Source organism: Lepidochelys kempii, chromosome 11, assembly GCF_965140265.1.
Source record: "Lepidochelys kempii isolate rLepKem1 chromosome 11, rLepKem1.hap2, whole genome shotgun sequence".
NCBI classification, from domain to species: Eukaryota; Metazoa; Chordata; order Testudines; family Cheloniidae; genus Lepidochelys; species Lepidochelys kempii.
Genome location: NC_133266.1, coordinates 28009161 through 28030668, shown reverse-complemented (window position 1 = coordinate 28030668; position 21508 = coordinate 28009161). Strand labels below are relative to the sequence as shown.

General features: G+C 41.6%; 1 protein-coding gene across 6 annotated transcripts in view; it reads left to right on the top strand.

The window, feature by feature from the left end:
* Positions 1-21508, top strand: part of CACNB4 (calcium voltage-gated channel auxiliary subunit beta 4) — a 189307-nt gene that overhangs the window by 146600 nt on the left and 21199 nt on the right. For all 6 annotated transcript variants that reach the window (XR_012154249.1, XM_073305465.1, XM_073305466.1 and 3 more), the window contains 3 exons: positions 8774-8883; positions 10463-10614; positions 12637-12732. Coding sequence is in view for 5 of the 6 variants with exons in the window: in XM_073305465.1 (XP_073161566.1) it covers positions 8774-8883; positions 10463-10614; positions 12637-12732 (358 nt within the window). In the remaining variant the exon portion in view is untranslated. The remainder of the gene's footprint in view (positions 1-8773; positions 8884-10462; positions 10615-12636; positions 12733-21508) is intronic.

The following is a 21508-nucleotide window of genomic DNA, read 5'->3' as shown; positions in this document are numbered from 1 at the left end:
TACACTTGCATGTGTGTAACGTAGCACACAATGTGGGCAAATCAATGTTTTTAGTGGCTGATTAGTTGTTATTAAAGCTGTGGCCTTTGACTTCAAATGACTCTGATGCTATGTTAACATCAAGGTAGGGGACCTGAGCTCCCTAGAGTTAATGTGATAAATATAAAGGGGTTAGTATTGTGACACAGGAGGAGGAGATGGCAAGCACATCTGAGATGATGGCCCTCCTAGGAATTTGCTACTTTTTGAAGCCTTCATAGAATTATGGGAGAAGAGTGGACTGCTATCACTGTGGGATGTGGGATCTCCTAAGACAAAAAGCTGAAGAATACCTAAAATTCTAAACTCTCTAATACTTTGGCACTCCAATGTAGAATTTGCTGATGAAAAGGGTTAATTTCACATGGAGTAGTATTTAATTACAGTAGCTCTGAACTGTCCAAATTACATTTCTTTAGGACAATTTGTGACATGGTCACATAATAAATGCTTGTCTTAAGCCTCTGGGGTACCTTTAGTGCCATTTTTCTGTTGTTGCGATATATATCTCAGATCTGAATACAAGCCACTTACTTGACTGTCAGAAAAAGCATTTCAACTGTAGAAAATTGACTACATTTTTGTCAAAAGTCAGCAGTTAAATGAGTCCCATTCTTCAGAGTGCCTGGTCGTTGATAAAGATGTTAAATAGTGTAGGGCCAAGAGCTGATCCCTGTGGGACCCCACAGTTACATTTTGGCACCTGTTACTTAGCCAGTTTTTAATCCTTTTAATGTGTGCCATGCTGATTTTTATATTCTAATTTTTCAATCAAAATGACATGCGGTACGAAGTCAAATGCCTTATAGAAGTTTATTATGTTAACACTATTGCCTTTATAAACCAAACTTGTAATCTCATCAAAAGAAGATGTGAAGTTGTTTGACAGAATCTATTTTCCATAAATCCATGTTGATATGTATTAATTACATTCACCTCTTTTACTTCTATATTAATCAAGTCCTATAACAGCTGTTCCATTATCTTGCTTGTGGTTGATGTCAGGCAGACAGGCCTGTAATTACTTGTGTTATCTTGTTTACCCTTTTAAAAATTGTTACAACATTAACTTTCTTCTGGAACTTCCCCAGTGCTTTAAGACTTATTGAAAATCAACATTAATGGTCCAGCAAGCTCCTCAGACAACTCTTAAAATTCTTGGATGCATATTATTTGGACCTGCTGACTTTAAAAGTCTAACCTTAGTAGCTTCTTCTTAATATCCTCCAGAGATATACTAGTAGCATGGGAAGAGTGTTATCTTCACCGTATGATGAAATTGCATCATCTGTTTTTCCCCAAATACATAACAGAAATATTTATTGAATACATCTGTCTTTTCTGCATTATTATTGATTATTCTACCATTTACATCTAGTAGTAATAGACCAATACCATTGGTGGGATTCTTTTTGTTCCTAATATATTTAAAAAACTCCTTATTATTGGCCTTAACTCTGCTAGCCAGAGATTTCTCCTGCTGTTCCTTGGCTTCTCTTATCAACATTTTACAATTAATAACTTCTGATTTATATTAATTATTATTAACTTCCCCCTTCTTCCATTTGTTATATATATATTTTTATTATTTACAGATGCCTTCACTTCCTCTCAAAACCAGGACAGTTTTTTAACTAACACAGTCTTCTTCCTTGATTGTGGCTTTTAGGGCATTTAGTGAGGTGTACTTAAATGATTCCCAGTGATCATTCACATTTTTTTTATTAAAATTTTCCTCCCACCTGTTTTGTCTCTATTGTTTTCGGTTTTGTGAAACTGGCCCTATTAAAGCACTAAGTGTATATATATTACTGGTTTGGACTGTGTTCAGCTTGCACGTTAGATATGTGATCAAGGGAGGATCACTTGTACCTAAGCTACCATTAACTTTTAATTCTGTGATCAGTTCCTCTTTATTTGTTAGGTCTAAACTAGAAATTCCCCATGTTGACTGCAACATTTTTTCAGTTATGAAATTATCTATTATGCTTAAAAATTCTAAGGATGTTTTACTACTGGCAGCATGAGACCTCCAGCATGTGTCATTCAAATTGAAGTTCCGGCATGATCACACAGCTTTCCTGCCTACACATTGTACACAGGTACATAAGGAGATGGTCATCCAGTTCCCTAGTGTGATTTAGTGGTCCACAGTAGACCCCAACTAAGACTCCATCTTGTGCTTTATCTGTTAGGACATTGATCCATAAGCATTAGGATAATTTTCTTCTGAGTTATCAGTGACTTGGGAACAGGTAATGCCATTTTTTATATGGAGTGCTACTCCCCCTATGCTTTTGCCCATTTGATCCTTCCTAAATAGGTTATAATCATTGATTTTAACATTCCACTTGTGTGAATCATCCCACCAGGTTTCAATAATACCAACTACATTGAATTTATGCTCATAAATCAGAAGATCCAATTCCTCTTGTTTATTACCCAGGCTCCTAGCATTGATGTATAGGCAATTAAAGAATTTCTTCTCCATGTCCTTTGGTTCCTTGATTATTGTTCTCAACATCTTGATATTGTGCTGAGTTCTCATATCTTCACTCTTTTAACCCTCCCTTTTTGTTAGTAGTTTAATTCCCTCCATCCATGCCTGTACTGATATGGGCCCAATGACGTGTGGCAGCCTAAGTGCTCTGCAGTACTCCTCACCGCTGCTCCAGAAAGTGTTTGTTTCTTAGTACTTGTGGCCAGGAGCAGCCAGGGTTCTGGAGGCCCCAAGCCAGCTGATTCTTGGGGCGACAGAGCACTGCTGGATGCACTAGCTCGGTCCCAGTCTAGTGTTCCATTGAGCAGTGGGTCATATCCTTCCCTGTTGTTTCATGCTGTAATGATCCATGGGTCTAGAATTTGGGGTTGTGAAGTTCTGGGTGACCACTGCCTCTGTGTCACCACTGGGGAGCCAGGTGAGGCAGCACCCAGCCATTACTGGAGAGCTAGGTACCGCAGCAAGCACTACCCAAAGAAGCCAGAGCAACAGAACTTTGGTCCACACCAACTGTTTAAACCAGGAGTTACCCTAAGGAGCCGTCTGAGCAACAACGTAGATTCTAGCTTATCACCTTGTCTTTTGCCTCCTCTTGCTCCTGACTTCTGCCTTTGACCCAGGCCTGGCTTTACTTTGGTACCTGCCTCCTGACTCAGCTTGGTAGCTAATCTCCATTCTTGCCTTCAACCCTGGCCCAGCAGCTACTACTGGCCTGGTCACCTAAGGCCCAGCCATTACCCATGGATGATCGTGAAGGAGAAGGGAGCTCCCTGTGCCTCTTTCCCCACAGTGTACATGCCCTTAATATGCAGGCTTAAATTAGAAGTCCTCTAAAATAAGATTATCCAGTTAGGTTGTGGAGTAGGGGTGGGGTAGGTATTCATGGGAGGCAGAGAAGTGTCTACAACTCCTCCCTAACCCGTGAATAGCTCCAAGGAATGACTGCTTTAGCTGCAGGCTCTGGTGTAAGACATGTAGCCCTTCCCCAGTTTTTAATTTGCCGAACACAGATGACATTAGCAAAACCCACAAACTTAATATTTGATTTAAAACCTGGTGGATTGAGCATTTTACACAGCAGCCTGCAGTTTAATATGTCATTTCTCTGAGCTCTTCATGATTCTCGTTCATACCCTCTCTTTCCCCGCCCTCCTTCCCCCTCCCACTCCTGAGCTGTTTGACTAATCTTATTTCACTTCAGTTTATTGCATGGATTCCCAGGACACATTTGTATTAAGAGTAGGTACAGAGCAGTGACATCTGTTCTCTTCCCAGTTGTTGGCACGTGTCCTTCAGCTTTGCATACGCCTATGGTAGCTGGAAGTCATTATCTTTAATAGGAAACCATGGCAACTGGAAGTGACAAGTCCTGTCAAAGTTGCTGGGATGTGATTGCTATGAACATATCTTTTGTGAAGTATATTTCTGTACTGTATGGGAGAAGTACTGCGGCGTATCAGAAGCCACAAAAATCAGTAATGTTTGTATCTGTAATATCTGTTTACACAGGAGAAGAAGAAAAGTAAAGCATCCTTATAAACCCCCCTTTAGTTGTAAAATCTAGTCAGAGGTACTATCCTGTAGCCTTTCCCTGATGTGTATTTAGTCCATGCAGAGAGAAGAGAGAAATAGAGAGGGTCCATCTGTAATCTATGTCACTGTCCGTTTTACAAATTGTCCCATTGCTGTTAGCTCTTAGCAGGGCGGATCAGACAGAGGTATGAATTTCATCCACAGATAGCTGAAGTGAGGCGCTAACAGCCTAAAATCTTAAAGGGACACAATCGACTTGAAATCGAATCAGTTTTTGAAAAAAATAAGTTAAATGGTATTTCAGGTGCTACAATTGCCTCTCAGTCCCCCACCAGTTTTTATAGGTTTCCAACCGTATTTTCCTAATTTTTTTAAAAAAAATTCTCTCCACTGTTACTGTGTGACAAATCTACACCCACAACAAGGGGGAATGGCCATGGAAAGAGATTTTCCTAAGACTTTCTGTGGGATTTATTCTCTTAAATCCCTTAAATACTTTGTGAAAATCTCACCTAAATGATACAGAGGAAACAGTGAAACTGCTAAGACTGTGAGGAATTGATTTAAGCTTAGTTGATGTAAGGCATTCTGAAACCACAATAAGAGTGTCCGCACAGGAGGTTTCTACCAATCTAACTAAAGTTAGAAACCAATTTAGTTAATCAGTTTTGTGTACAGCTCTATTCTAGAGCAGTGGTTCCCAAACTGGGGTTCGTGAAATGTTACAGGGGGTTCTCGGGGGAAAAAATTCCCTAATGGCAGACAGAGCTGTCCCTAGGGATCCCGGGCAGCATGGGCCCAGCAGCCCAGAGCCCCTGGACTTCCAAGAGTTAAGCAATTCAAAGCAAGCATATCTATCCCACTGAGGAGATTTAAATGTCAAGACTCCTTATAAGATATGGAAAGGGAGAGGGATAGTTTTTGCTGTTTTGAAAATTAAATAGGCAGCTAGTATTGTTTTTAAAATTATTATGAAGAACAAGTTTAAGCTTTGTTGTAATGTGCGTTGTTTGCCTGGACTGCTCGAGACCTGAATGCTTGTGTAGGAGGAACTCTTTGCGTTAACTTCTTAAATATCTTCATGCTGTTTCACATCTGATACTCCTTGATGAAACATAGAAGCCTTGTCTTATAACAGGCTTATTCAAAGTGATACAAGCTACAAAAGTAAGATCTTGGAAGAGCATTGCCGTTTTCATAATGTAATAAAAATACTGTAATGATAAATAATAATTATTAATAGTGTGTAATAAGCAAGTCATAAAACAAATTTTATATTTCCAAGATCACTGCTTTTTATAATTTATACTCAGGTAAAGGAGAAAATCCCTGCAAATACTCATTTTTAGGATGGGGTTTGCAAAACTTAACATTTTATTGAAAGGGGTTCACAGATTGTTAAAGTTTGGGAACCACTGCTCTAGAGCTATGTGAATAACAGATTTTGTTTGGGTTCACTGGCAATTCAGAAAAATAATATTTAAAAAATGGTTTTGAGTGGAACCAAAAACTAAATTTTTGAAATTTTTTTGGTTAATTTTAAAGTTAAAAAAAATTATTTCTAGATGAACAAAGTGTTTCATTCAACCCTAAACAAAAATGTTTTCTTCTGATTTCCAGCATTTTTTAACATTTTAAAAGAAATTTGAAAGAAATTTCAAACAGAAAAGTCATTTCAAGCCCATTCCAGGATAGCACAAACAAGTCCAAATAAAAGGCCAAACAAATCTTTAGAGTAATAGCCCTTCTGACCCTCTGAGGCTTCCGTGTAGTCCCCTTGTTGGCTCTATCTCAGGGCCTCCTCCTGCAGAAGCCTAACCTGCCCCGGTAGTGTTCTTCCTCAGTTGTTACTTGTCTGTTTTAAACCTTATCCCCGGGCTTCCCTCCACCAGAGAGACCTGTCTCCTCTGCAGTCTCTCTCCAACTGAGCTCCCTCAGTCTACTTATAAGGCCAACTTTGCCTTCTCTGGCCAGGAGCACCTCCTCCAGGTGCAGAGTATGACTAATTGGTGTTCTTTCCCTTGCCTTGCCAATGGTAGGAGTTAAATCCCGTCACACTCCCCTTGTATCAGTCCACTCAAGGATTAGGAACGATTGTAATCCCTGCATTCATGTGTTAGGGAAGGGGCTCCACTATATTCTCCCATTCTACATCAGTTTACAGAGCTGGGCAGCCATAGAGTGCACATGATATGTGCTACTTGCAGCTCTGAGAAGAACTGTGCTCCCTGAGGTACAGAGGAATACCTCTCCACACCACTCTACCCTCCCTCCCTGCAAAATGATCCCTCCGTGCTATTTCCAGCTCCGGCCTATGACTGAATGCCACCCTCTAGCCTGTAGTGTGAGGAGTAGTCTTTGCAGTGACCTACTTCATATAGTCCAGCTTGGTGCATGTGTGCATAAGTGTGACAGAGAGAGGTGGTTAGAATTTCCCAGCTTCCAAGCCTGTGTTCTAATTTTGCCTCTGATATGGACTTCCTTTGCAGCCTTGGGAAAGTGACTTAACTAGCCTGCTCTAGAATGCAGGATGCATAGTGTAGGGGATAGCTCGCTGGATTGGGATCCTGAGGACCTCATTTTAATTACCAGTCACAGACACTCCTTTGTGACCTTCGGCAAGTAACCCAACCCTGTGCCTCCGTTTCCTGTCTGCAAAGTGGCAACAATTGCCTACTTCACAAGAGTTTGTGCGAATAAATCCATTAATGACTATGAGACCTAGATAGATAGAATATCTCTGTTGCCATTCCCCAAACCGTGTACTGGGGATTACATTCTTTACTTACCTCAGAGGGATGTTTATAAAATGCTTTGAAGATGAAGTATTATTATTATTATTTTTATTTTATTATGGCTCTGCTGTTCTACTTGGCCTGAGATCCACTTTAGGTTGTGAAATAATTTTTGATAATCACACCTAGGGTGACCAAGTGTCCGGTTTTTAACCAGAACACCCGGTCAAAAAGGGATCCTGATGGCTTTGGTCAGCACCACTGACCGGGCTGTTAAAAGTCCGGTCGGCGATGCTGCGGGGCTAAAGCAGGCTAGTCCCTACCTGTCCTGGCACCGCACTGCACCCTGGAAGCAGCCAGCAGGTCCGGGTCCTAGGTGGGGGTGGGGCACAGGGTTCTGCACGCTATTCCTGCCCCAAGCACCAGCTCAGCACTTCCACTGGCTGGAAACCAGTTCCCAGCCAATGGGAGCTGCGGGTGGGGGGAGCAGTGCCTGCAGGTGAGAGCAGCACACGGAGCCTCCTGGCCCCCACGCCTAGGACCTGGACTTGCTGGCCTCTTCCAGGGTGCAGCGCGGTGCCAGGACAGGCAGGCAGCCTGCCTTAGCCCTGCTGCGCCGCTGACCAGGAACCACCCAAGGTAAACCCGTGCCCCAACCCTGAGGCCCAATCACCTGCCCCAGTCCTGAGCGCCCCCCCCAACCCTGAGCCCCCTCCTGTACCCCAAGCCCCTCATCTCTGGCCCCACCCCAGAGCCTGCACCCCCAGCTGGAGCCCTCACCCCCCCCCCACATCCCAACCCCCTGCCCCAGCCCAGAGCCCCCTCCCACACCTTGAACGCTTCATCCCCGACCCCACCCCAGAGTCTGCACACCTAGCCGGAACTCTCATTTGCCCCCCTCCCCATACCCCAATCCCCTGCCTCAACCCGCAGTCCCCTCCTGCACTCGGAATCCCTCGGCCCCACCCCCCCAGTCTGGAGCCCCCTCCTGCACTCCAAACCCCTCATCCCCGGCTCCCCCCGAGAGTAAGCACTCCCAGTCCAGAGCCCTCACCCCCTCCCACACCCCAACCCCCTGCCTCAACCTCCAGCCCCCCTCCAACATTCCAAATTCCTCATTCCCGTTGCCCAGCCTGGAGCCCCCTCCCACACCTTTAACCCCTCATCCCTGGCCCCAGCCCAGAGTCTGCACCCCCCGCCAGCACCCTCTCTCCCTGCACCCGCCCAGAGCCCCCTCTCACACACTGAACCCCTCATCCCAGCCCCACCGCAGAGCCCCCAGCCGGAGCCCTCACTCCCTCCCACACCCCGACTCCCTGCCCCATCCTAGAGCCCCCTCCCGCACCTTGAAGCCTTCATTTTTGGCCCCATCCCGGACCCCCCTTGTTAGTTAGAGCCCTCACTGCCTCCCACACCCCAACCCCCTGCCCCAGCCCAGTGAAAGTGAGTGAGGGTGGGGAAGAGCGGGGGAATGTAGTGAGCAGGGGAGGGGCCTCCTGGTGGGGCAGGGCCTTGGGGAAGGCGCGGGGCTAGGGTGTTGGGTTTTTGTGATTAGAAAGTTGGCAATCCTAATCACACCTCATTAGCACAGGGAAAAGTTTGTGTTAGTGTCTCAGTATAGGTAGATGGATGGCTACATACAGAAAGAGAGAGAAATATATGTAGTAGTGAGTGTGGTATTAGAAATGATGTTTTCACACGTATATATTATCAGTTAAAAGTGAAATAGACAAACGTACAATTGTGTGGAGGTTTTTTAGTGCTTGAGTATCATAGGTTTTACTTGAAAGGAGAGCTTCTTTCTGCCTCTTTTTCTTACTTTAATGATATAATTCAACTATAAAACACATCTGATTGGTGTTATACTATGTTCACATTCTACAACACAAAGTAGATGTAAATCACATACAGTACAGTAAAAATATGACTGCAGTGTTTTTGTTTTTTCCTGTGTTCTTATTCATAGGATATCAATAACTAGAGTGACAGCCGACATTTCTCTTGCTAAGAGGTCTGTCCTAAATAATCCGAGCAAGAGGGCAATAATTGAGCGGTCGAATACCAGGTCCAGTTTAGGTAAGATGTTAGCACATGTACTGCACTGCACATAGTTACGTCCTGGAGCAAAGTGACAGCTTTTAAATGTCATGAGCCCTTCCATTATAATCATGAGATGCCTATAGTATTAGCCACTGGAAACCAGCAGGTTCTTGCAAAAACTGGATTACAGCTTTATGGGATCCCATAGAGCCTGTGAGATTTCCAGACGAAAGGCCTTTTTAGCAGTCCACCAGAACTTGTTGGCACCAGTATCTTATTCACGTATGCCTGATCCATTGCCTGTTGAAGTCAATAAGAAGAGCTTTTGTAATTGACTTCAGTGGGCTTTGGATCAGGCCCATAAACTGTATCTGAATTTAACTCCAAGTGATCTATTCCTTTATTGATGCAGAGGATTTAAATAGGTAAATCCAAATTTCATATGTGCTGATGGGAGAAAAAGGCTCCTGGGGATAAAATTCACCCCAGTGTGGCTGGGCAAAGCTCAGTGCACTATGGAAGCTTCATATTAAGTGCCTAAGTGGAACATTAGTAAGGCATACTTAGAACCTTTTCTGGGCCTTGTACATTAAGGTTTGCTTCATTCTGAGTGACTGATTTTGTATTTTAAGTCACGAATAGTGCTAAGAAAACAACTGTGAAATGTTTAGAAATAATTAGTTTGCTCATGTAGCCAGGTTATTGGGTGAACCATATTGTTTCTAACTGATTTAGAGTCTGTGTGTGTTTAGGGGCGCCTAAGAACAAATCTTAAGAAGTAACCTTATGCTTTATAGATTATTGAAGTAGCAGTTAGGTGGATAGACTACACTGACTATAATTTTTATTATTTCCAAATACAGCAAATATACCAACATACCAGATTAATCATAGTATGCAAAATAAATAAATAGGGTTAGTATAAAGTGAGGGGCAGGAAAGTGATCTTTCTTCAGGGTCTATGTTAATCATAGACCTCTAAAAACTCAGCCCAAATTGCTTTGATTTTTTCAGGCATTCCCTTTCTGCAAAATGCCAGTCATTCATTAGCTGCGAGGTCAGCCATATCACTGAGCCAGGCATCAATATTTGGTGGGGATCCACTTTTCTATTTTTGCATGATTAATTTTTTAGCCACTAAAGCTCCATTTTGGAACCGTGCTGCTTTGTTACCAGGTAATCTCTAGATATTGGAAATATATCCAAGAATGAAACTTAAGGGGGCAGGCTCCAATTTAGCATCCAATATCAAATTGGTCCTATGACCCAACTTATATCAGAAATTCTTGATACGGGGTGCTCCCAAAACATATGAGCTAATATGACATCAAGGGAGTTACATTGCCAACAACAGTCCTCATTCATGAGGCTTATTACCATTAGCGTATGTGGAGACCAAAGTAGCATTTTTAAAAACAGTCTAAAAATGTATGTTCTGTACTTGCATCGCCTGTTCTAGTCTCCTGTGTAAATCACAAATGTTTGTTTATGCATGAAGTCCATATATTGTACATATACTGTACACCAAAACCAATGACACGTGATTTATTTTTCTAAACAGTATTGGGGTAGAGCAGTTATGACCTGTTGTTTTGGTTTTGGTGTTGTTGTTTAGCTGAAGTGCAGAGTGAAATTGAAAGAATCTTTGAGTTGGCAAGATCCTTACAGCTGGTTGTCCTAGATGCGGATACTATCAATCATCCAGCACAACTTATTAAGACATCTTTAGCACCGATTATAGTTCATGTTAAAGTGTCATCTCCAAAGGTAATTATAATCATCTTTAAAATACATGCATTTTACTTTTAAAATGTTACATGCTCGTTGTCCTCTGAGATAGGGTGTGTTCTCTTTTTACCTCAAAATGCACATGTTGACACCAATGAGAGCTTTGTGCTCATATGAGAAGAAAACCATTCTGTTGTATACAGGTTCTTGTACAGGCCCATCCCTGTAATATCTGAGCCCTTTCCAGTAGTGCATTAAATGCCATGACTAAGCCTCTGTCTCATGTGGTTCCTTTTTTATTTTTTTCTCTCTCCTTTCTCTAGAGGGGGAATCCTTCTGTGTTTAACATCCTCATGCAACTATTCACCTTGAAAATAGATATTTATTTTCAATTACAATTGTAGTGAGTTTAATGTTCATGAAAGGTGCTGCATTCACAGCCATAGAGATTTAAACCCTTAATTCATCTTCAGAACAAGTGCCATCTCTCCTCACTCCACCAATGTGCCTTAACTCTCCCTTGGAGGGCCACCTCTAGAGGTGAGAGATTAGATCAGTCCTTGGTGCTTCTTATTGAGACTCCCAACCAGGATACTAGATAGTGCCAGTTGTGGTTTTTGGGATGTCCTCTGGGTTCTTCATGTAGAGCACAAAAACCACAAAAGTGATTTTTTAAAAGTGCTGCTTTAAGGTTCTTAATAACCTTTGCACACTTACGCCTTGTCTGTATTATTGCACCAGTTAAACTGAAGATGTATTTTTAAATCTATTTAAACCTGGCTTATATTGATTTTAGCGTAATTCAGTTACTAACTAAATAAAGCTAAAATAATATAAACAAGGAGGACATTGATATGAGAGAGTCTATGCAGGGGTTTGCACCAATTTTCATTTAAAAAAACAATTTTAATGTAATTCTGAAAGTTTTAATATAGACAAGGCTGTAGCCCCTATACTGGTTTAGCAGTCAATGCCTGACTACTTGTGTTCTTTCACAATTTGCTTCTTGTTACATTAACTATTGGCAGTTAAGGATGGCTACTATTATCTAGCATTATACTTCAGTACCATAGACTTCAGGGTGAGTAACTTTTTCCAGATCCTTCACTCGCTCTTCCAGAAAACCTACATGTTTTCTAAAACTAAAAGTCTGAATCCTCACGTGGTGCAAATGGAGGTAGGGTGATGTATGTCAGTTGAGGATCTGGCTCACATTCTGTAAGGAAACAGCATAATTTAAGTTTTAACAGCACCCCTTAATGCACTTATAATAATATAAAGTTCTTAATGTAAACTCAGTGTCCATAATTTGCATATTCCCTGCTGACTGCTATTGAATTTTCCTGATATGGTGCTGGTTGTACTAGCTACACCCATTCTATTGAATGGAAAGTTATCTGGCAAGTGAGTTGGGGAGGATCAAGAGCACAAAGGTCAAGGGCACACTTTTCTTTTTGAAGTCTTTCACCCAAAGGCTTGTGAGCAGCGTGTTTGATACTATAATTTTCTTTTATAGTTTATAGATAAAGAATTTAGAATTCCTAATTTCTCCCACCCCCTAAATTCTATTAATGAGCATACTGCAGAAAAAAATAATGAGGTAATATGAACTGTGGGTGTTAAAAAACCTTCTGTATCAAAATATACTTCCGAGCAGACTGTCACCATAATATCAGTATTGCACAGCATAATATACTATTACTGTTATGCTATAATCAAGCTGGTGCAACTGCATAATTTTCAGGGAGCATTGGAAAATAGTCCTTTAGAAAATTATATTTGTTGACAATAACCTAGTACTTAGAACCAGAACAAAGCAAAATCACACTTTAAACTGCATTTGGAAAATATGCTTTGGGTCGAATTCTATGCCGAGATAAACATGCAGAAATCCCAGTGAAGTAAATTGAAGAATTTGCATCTGTCTGATGACAAAATTTGATCCATTATATTAAATGTAATACAAATAAGACTTATTACATTGGTTAATCCTGTCATTGGCATTTGGATCTCTTGTATCTGGGGATGTTTGACTCTTGTTTTCCTCTTTTCCTCTCTCAGGTTTTGCAGCGACTGATTAAATCCAGAGGAAAGTCACAAAGTAAACACTTAAATGTTCAGTTGGTGGCAGCTGATAAACTTGCACAATGTCCACCAGTAAGTACAGAAAAAATCAACAAGAATAAAACTTCAGATCAATGAACTGGAGTTTTGTACATTTCTACTGTGTTTATCATTGATATAGTTGCATTCACATGTTGTCAGTTGACTTTTTGGTGATGCTCACAGCCCTCCAGTCCTAGACCAGCTAAGAGGGGAAAAAAAAAAGTCAACACTATTCAGTCACTTTTTATATTCAAAAAAGTAGCTTGTCTGGGGCCCTATAATAACCTGCATCTCAAAATTGAGTTTCTGGCACTTCAGCAAAGAATGCTTTCAAAAGATCATCTGTTGAGACATTCCGGTTGGCCCAGTGGAGCTAGACAATTATCGCAAGCCACCTTGTTGGGATCATGATTAGCCATTTTAATTGATGCAGAGTCCTGCAGTTAGCAGGCCTGCAAGCTGCCCCAGATGTTTAGGCCAGCTGATGGGGTAGTTTTCTATGGGGAGGGTATATGGGTGTATGTGGAAAAGCAGCTAAAATTGTTTCGACTTTTGAAACTCAGCCCAAGGTTTTGTTGCAGGACAAACCTTTTTGTGAAATGCACACAGGTGGTAACTTGCCTATATGACAACCCAATGTCTATGCATGAGAATGAGCATGGTAAGACATAACAGTCCACGTCACAACATGGGGCCTTATTGGGAAATCTATCGTAGGTTTTTCTAGAGCACCCACTGGTGTAGGATCAAAGAGAAAAATCATGGAAAAACATGGAAAAATCAGATTTGAAGAATGAGAGCTATAGTGGACTTCAAATAACAGAATCCTCTCAGCTCTTCCCAACCTCTAGGAAGTTCTCTTTTGGTGTATATCTACATTTCTAGCTATCCTCCTTCAAGTCCATCTAAAGAGGTGGTGGACTTAGCAGTAATTTATTGTAAGGGTCAGAAGGGAATTGGGTGCTGCTGTCACAGTCCCAGCTGCCAAGCAGGAAGCCTACTGTAAGGGTCTCCTTAATCCAAGAATAGAGAAATATGGGAGACCTATAAGGCCATGTCTACGCGACCAGTTATGGCAAAACTTATGTCGTTCAGGGGTATGAAAAAACACCCCCTTGAGCAACATAAGTTTTGCCGGAATAAGTGGTAGAGAGCACAGTGTTGTGTCAGCAGAAGAACTTCTCCTGCCAACATAGCTACTGCCGCTCATTGGGGGTACAGTCCATGTCAACGGGCGAGATCTCTCCTAGTGGCATAGAGTGACTTCACAAGAGATCTTATAGTGATGCAACTGTATCTGTACAGCTATGCTGCTGTAAGCTCTCTAATGTAGACAAGTCAGTGTGTCATCCAACAGATATAGGAAGGTTAAGAAACAGCCACTGCCTCCGATAGGATGCCAGCTAGTAACTTGTTAGACAAAAAAGATGCTCTCAAACATCCAAGAGCTGTTTTTTGAGTCCTCAAGCTGATCATGGTTGAGAGGTTGATTCTGTGGTTCTGTCCAGACTCGGTGTGGAAATTGTGGGATTTTTTGTTGTTTGTTGAATCGGGTGAGTCTTGGTCCACATGTGAACTTGCACTGAAATGATAAAAGGTGTGAATTGAAACCAATTTAGTCATTTTGGTGCATGTCTTTGTGTGGACACTGTTATTTCAGAATGAAAGTGGCTAACCTCAAACCACTTTTATTTCAAAAGAAGAGTGTCCACACACACATCTGCCCAAAAATAACTAAACTGATTTTGCATGTACCTGGAGGTACTTAACCCCATCTGAAACACTGCTTAACACCTAGTCTAGATGCAGTTTGACACCCTTACCATCATGTTACCTGGCAGGGGTTGATGCTAACCTGATTATAAAGGTGTTAGACTTTGTCTAGATTAGAATTTGAAGCAAGTCTTGGGGTTTGTCTACACTGGCAGTTTACAGCGCTGCAACTTTCTCGCTCAGGGGTGTGAAAAAACACACCCCTGAGCGCAGCAAGTTTCAGCGCTGTAAAGCGCCAGTGTAGACAGTGCTGTGAGCCGCGCCCCTCATGGAGGTGGGTTTTTTTAGAGTGCTGGCAGAGCTCTCTCCCAGTGCTCTGCCGTGACTACACAAGCCACGTTAAAGCACTGCTGCTTTAGTGTTGCCAGTGTAGACTAGCCCTTAGTTAAGTCTAGTGTAGACAAGGCTACACTTCCTTTAACATGTGCTAGGCTCCCCACTAGGCTCAACCCATTTAGCACATTAAGGCAGTATGTTTTCTTTACACTAGACTTTTAAAGCATGTTAGTTAACACAGGTCAGCTGGCATGTGCTAACGTCACACCTGAAATCTTAGTCTAGACAAGACCTTAAACTGTATCTAGTTAAGTGATAGGTCAAATGGGGTTAGGTACCTCGAGGTACCTGACTTGATTTTAAAAGACACCTTTTCTCCTAGGCTAGAGAGCTCTTGTGTCATTGGTGACCATAGGACTAGAGTAGTCTCCCAAGCTGAGTGTCAGTGGCGAGGGGAGTCTCAAAAGGCAGGCCAGCACACTTAAGCCAGTTCAAACAGAAAGAGGTTGGAAGGCAGCTGATACCACTACCAAGAACAAAAGCAGCAAAAAAGCTGAAGTCCAGCCCTGTGTTAAAGAGAGGTTCAGTTAGGTCTTTGCTCTGGACCCTGGGTAACAAGTAGGGGAACTGCTTCCTCCTCTCCTTTACCCACTGGCCCTAATAAGGGAGCTGGAGTATCCCAGGGCTGTCACCCGTCGCTGCAGCAACTAATCCCCTTCCTTTCTAACCTCCTTCTGGTGGTAGAATCTCTGGCCTGTGCCCACCCCTCCCCCCTGCAACATTCCAGATCTGCCAGCAGGAATGGTGGAGCCCAAGCCAACACCAATGTGGGAAGGATAGGCTCAGCTATGTATGTGGGGAAAAAAAATCACTTTTCCCTCTTCCTCCACTTGAACCATTTCTCTTGTCAACAGGCTGTCTTTTGAGGTCAAATCCCTCCTTCAGCCATTGAGGCTGGGGTTCCCACCCAATTACATCCCACTTAGGCCATGTCTACACTATGAGCATTATAGTGGCATAGCTATACTAAGACCATAATGTAGACACAGACTTCAGCAACAGAAGGAACTCCACCTCCCCAAGCAACGGTAGCTAGGTTGATGGACACCGACTCAAAACTGGGGGTTAGGTTGTCATAGCTGAAGCTCTGTCAACCTAAGCTTTAAGTGTAGACTATGCTTTGCCTATGTCTTCACTGCAAGTGAAGGTGTGATTGCAGCAAGGATAGACATACCCAATACTGGCTTTAATTTAGCTAGCGCAGCTAACAATAGTAGTGAAGGTGTTATGGCACAGTCCATCACTAGCAACCCAAATAAGTATCCACGGTCCCTGGCAGGCTTTTACTCAAGCAGCTAGCCTGATTTCAAGCCCATGCCACAATGTCTACAATATTATTATTACCTTTGCTAGCTAGATTTAACCTAACAGGATTATTCCTACTTGTGCTTCATCACTTTGCAGTGAAGACATACCTTTAGTAGAGCCTGGGTATAGTAGGATCACAGCTGACAGCTTTTCATAAGCAGTTGTTGCTTTCGTCTTCTCCTGTCTGTTGGAACTTGGCCCCCTCCCTCTGTCCCCTAACTGCTGGGAATCCGGATGCCTTCTTTCTTCCTTTGGATTTTGAAGCATGACAGAGGAGTGAGGATGAATTATTTCCTACAGCAAGCTCCTTCCATGGCAAAAACAAGCCTGCTAAACTGAAATAAAGGACCACTTCCTCCCCCATACAGACTAAGTCTTTTATTCTCTGAGCTATTAAAAATACCAAAACTGTGTGGAACAAATTATTACAGATAACCACAGTTGATAGTTATATTACCATCTCAAGCCTTTCAAATTCATAAATTAGGCCATGAAAAATCATGAGATTGACTTAAAATCATGACTAGTCATTTCTTTTTCCCTCTGGTTTTTGAGTGTTCACACTTTCAAGCTTTTCTCTGCAGCTGTGAGGGACAGAAAATTCCTTTTATTTTGTTGGTTTTTATATGAAAGCTGAGATTTTCCCTTAATTCCATAATTCTGGGAACTGTGGCTTTAAGAAAAATGCAACCCAAATATTGTGAGACTCTCACTGAAGTTATGATCATTGTCAGCACATTTTATGGTGAGCAAAGTGGGAGCCTGTTATGAAAGGTATAATGCCTCGAGTGCTGTGTGGAACACTGGTGCATAGCAAATCTTGCTACAGCATTTTAAAGCACTCCTCTTAGCACAGTCATCCTAGCATGTGAGCATATGAGGCATAGCCCCTCCCATGCTGAGTAATGCCCCTTCTGGGGCCGCTCAGCACTGCCTGCAGCATAAAACACCCACTTTCCCCAGCACTGGGAGATAGATTATGCCTGCCCTGTGTGTGGGTATGCCGGAGGCAGGGCACCACACTGTCGTCTCCAGTCTAGAACTCCTGTACAAGGAGCCTCCTGATTTAACCCAGCCAGTGCCCCCTGCAATATAAACATTGTTTCTTGTTCTTAGTTATAGAACTTTTATTGACGATAGAAAGAGAGGGCGACCAAATAAATGTGGACATGTAATTCCTTAACTGCACTTGGTTGGAGAGCAGCATGTATTGTCATAAACTGTCCCATTCTTCTCAGAAAGTGGGGGGCGTCTGTCCTGTGACATGTTAGAAACAGCCACAACATGGGCTGGGCATTTTCTGTGTAAAAGGATAGGTGGTGATGATCATCTTAAAGCAAAGAATCCATTCTGTCCCAACCCCTTCCTTTTCATGACAATGACATACTGTAAGCATCTCTGGTTACAGTAACAGTAGGATCTAGTGCTCTCCCCTCTGTCACCCTGCTTGTGTTCTACTCTGAGAAGTACTGAAAGTTGTTCAAACCATCTCAAATTTTATATTGGGGAGTCCACTGTATTATGTTCATCTCGTGAGTAATTTTCCATTGAATCATGTTGTTACAATAAAGGGAAGAAAAAGGATATTTCTGTGGATTAACACACATTAACTGAAACAAAATATTATATTAGTTCTGTAGCAGTAGTAACCAAAAATATATATATATAAGGCCTAATTCAGATTGGGTGTATATGGAGTTAAATGGAGTCCGACCTGCTCACATTGCATCTGAATTTGGTCCATGGTGTTTACTCAGGGCTGTCATTGCTACTTACATGTACAAGACTATCTGTAGTGTTCACCATCACATTCTTCACATTGTAAAAATAGTTTTTCTCCATTTGAAAAGAGCAGACTGTGCAGTGCTTAATTTGTAATGAAAGAGGTGCCAGAGCTCAAGCAATTTTTTTACATTCATAACTGAAGCAGCAAGCCCAGAGGTGCTGAGGCTATGAACTGCCAAGGCTAGAGGTGCCGGGGATCAGCCCTGGCAAGCCCTGGCACAAATTAAGGACTGAGCCTGTGCATATTGCATTCATGTGCTCATTTATGCAGTGCCTTCCTCTTATTTTAGCTAATCTTTTCCTATCAATTGTACTGAAGTGAGTGAATTTGATTGAAATAAATGGCCCGCACCTGCAGGGTGCATATCACATCTTACCTAGTACATAATAGCACTTTATAATATCCACAACATCTGATATAACTCAGCTTTTATTCCACATCCTGAGATTTTATTTAGACAACTCCACTGACATTCAATGAGATCCTGCCTGAGCAAGGACTGAGTGTAAAGCTCAAGATTTGGACTCGTAGTTCCCATGAGCCAAACTCCATCCACAGATACACATGTCAGCTTCCCAGTGAAGTCAGTTAATCTGACGAGAATTTCACACAGTTTTTACTTCATTGAAATTACCCCTGATTTACACCACTGCTAAGGAGATGGATATTTGTACGGGAGAGCAGAATCTGGTCCATGGTGAATACAGTTTAAAGGCTATATTCTACTTTTGGCTATGCAAACACAGCTCGCATTGATGTTTCTATAATTGGATGGATAAAATGAGGAAAATTGGGCCTGGACTCTATTCTGTCTCATTCAGAATATTGTTTTTCCTTAAATCAGTGGCAGCTTTTCTAGTCAGAGATCAAACTAGCCAATAATATCTGCCCCAAGCAATTGGAGTAAGAGGGTGGAGGTTGTGTTATTTTTAATACAAAGGATGGGCTACCTTGTTAAATTCTTTCCCACATTGCTGGTCAATTACTTGGAGCTGTGGGGTCACTTGTTTGTAAATATTCACCAGTGTGAGTAAGGGTCACACAATCTAGCTCTATGTGGTTGCTGAGGTTTTGGTTAAATTTCACAGGAGGAGTAAATTAAGGAAAGATTCAATTAAGTGAAAGTATATTGCTAATATGGAAGGTTCTTATCATAACCCTGTACAGTATTGTATGTCTTTTGCATTAAAAACTATACAGTATTTCACAGCTCAAATTCTAGTAAGAAGAATATTTGCATACTCCCATCTTCTTTATGTATTGGGCATAAAATGTTTAGTTTATTTGGATATATCTGAAAGCCATCAAAAATCACATTTCTAATTTGCATGGTGCTGAGACACGTTATGAAACTGATTAGTACTGTACATCTAGACATTATAAAAATAGTTGTCTTTTTTGGAATATCTAACTGCTTTCACTATCAATTGCTCATTAATTTTTCACTGATGCTGCTAATGCTGTGCTAAGAATACCTGTCACTGCAAAATTCATTAAGCAGTAGCAGGTACTTTGCATGGCTTAATGAAACAGGAACTGTACCAAGAATGTAGTTAAAATGTGCTAGTCAAATACAGTTTATTTCTTTTTTGGATTTATACAAATGCTCAAAAAGGGTCATCTGTGTGTGCTCTAGGTTCTTTTGACATAACTTAAAATTAATTGGAAATAGTACCACATCATAACTAAAGTGCAGCAGTACAATTAAATATAACCCAGCACCAGCTAGCCAGGAATTTAAAATCTCAGGTCCCTTCACCTTCCAGTAATTTTCCACCCTTGCAGTTCCAGCTGTGGAGTTCATTCCCTCTGGGTCTACCAGTATCCCTTAAGGAAGCTAGAGAGTGGAGTGCAGGAAGCCAACCTCTCTTCCTTTTCAGCCCCCATAACTTTTATGTGAGGGGAGGGCAATGAGGTCCCAGCAATGGGCTGGCTGGGACCAGGTTGGGAAGAGGGATGGCTGACAGCTGCCTCCTAAATAGGTGAATGTGATTAAGGAAATAATTGACCTGCACTATAGAATTTATTGCCAGGTACTTCCAGATATTTTAGGTGAATAAAATTGCAGCCCTAATTATACCACATCCATTGCCTCCTGTCTTCCTTCTGGTGTGGCAGGACAATGGTAACATAGTAAATATAAGGAAATGAAAATACTGTACTAGTTATCTTAGATAGGAATTCTAAATAGATAAAGCTGAGGAGAGGCGATTTCTTCCTTGGTTCATTTTGATTCAGGAAAAGCAACAGAGAAATCTTTACACATGAGGTTTTGTCCAAAGGATAGAGAACACTGCAATAATACATACTGCTTAGGAAATGATGGTATCTATGTTGTTAACAGCTCAATTCACTATCTCTACTGTGTTCTTTATCATTGACCTGGAAGAAAAATACAATTATCACTGATAAAAATTTGCAGATGATATAAAACTTGGAGGAGTGGTTGCTGTTTCAGAGCAACCTGGATTACCTGGTAAACTGGGTGTAAGCAAATGATGTGTGTTTTTAATATGGCTAAATGTAATTGTATACATCTAGGGACAAAGAATGTAGCTTATACTTACAGGATTGTGGGACTCTATCCTGGGAAACAGTGACTCTGAAAAAGATTTGGGGGTCATGGCGGATAATCAGCTGAACTCCAGTGTGATATCTTGGCCAAAAAATCAAATGTGATCCTATAGTGCATAGAATCATAGAAGATTAGGGTTGGAAGAGACCGCAGGAGTCATCTAGTTCAACCCCTGCTCAAAGCAGGACCAAGCCCAACTAAATCATACCAGCCAGGGCTTTATTAAGCTGGGCCTTAAAAACCTCTAAGGATGGAGGTTCCACCATCTCCCTAGGTAACCCATTCCAGTGCTTCACCACCCTCCTAATGAAATAGTTTTTCGTAATATCCAACCTAGACCTCCTCCCCTGCAACTTGAGACCATTGCTTATTGTTCTGTCATCTGCCACCACTGAGAACAGGGTGAATCTCCAGTAGGAATAGAGAGGTTATTTGATCTCTATAGTTGGCACTGGTGCAACTGCTGCTGGAATACTGTGCCAGTTCTGGTTCCCACAATTCAACAAGGATGTTGATAAATTGGAGACAGTTCAGAGAAGAGCCATGAGAATGATTAAAGAAAGCATGCCTTATAGTGATAGACTCAAGGAGCTCAATCTATTTGTCTTAACAATGAGAAGGTTAAGCGGTGACATGATCACAATTTATAATAATCTACACCAGAGTGGATTTGATTTAAATCATGATTTAAATCACTAGTCAGGAAGACTCGAATTAATCATGGTTTTCTACATAACAACCATCAAGAATGCACTTTTATAACCTTAATACATATTCTTCATAACTCAGAGGTAGATGTAGGTTTCATTTTTAGAAGGTACACACAATACATTTTTAAAGTGATTTCTTTTGAAAACTTTTCAGATTAGTTTTACAACTATGTCAGAAAATGAATGATTGTTTGGTTATTGCATTTACCAAAGGTAATTGAAGCAGATATTTATGAAGTCATTGGGAGGTGAACTATCTCCAGTTCAACAGGTTAATTGTTAATATTTGGAGGATTTTCTTGCCATGCTGTATTAGGAGGAAAACATCACCAACAGACG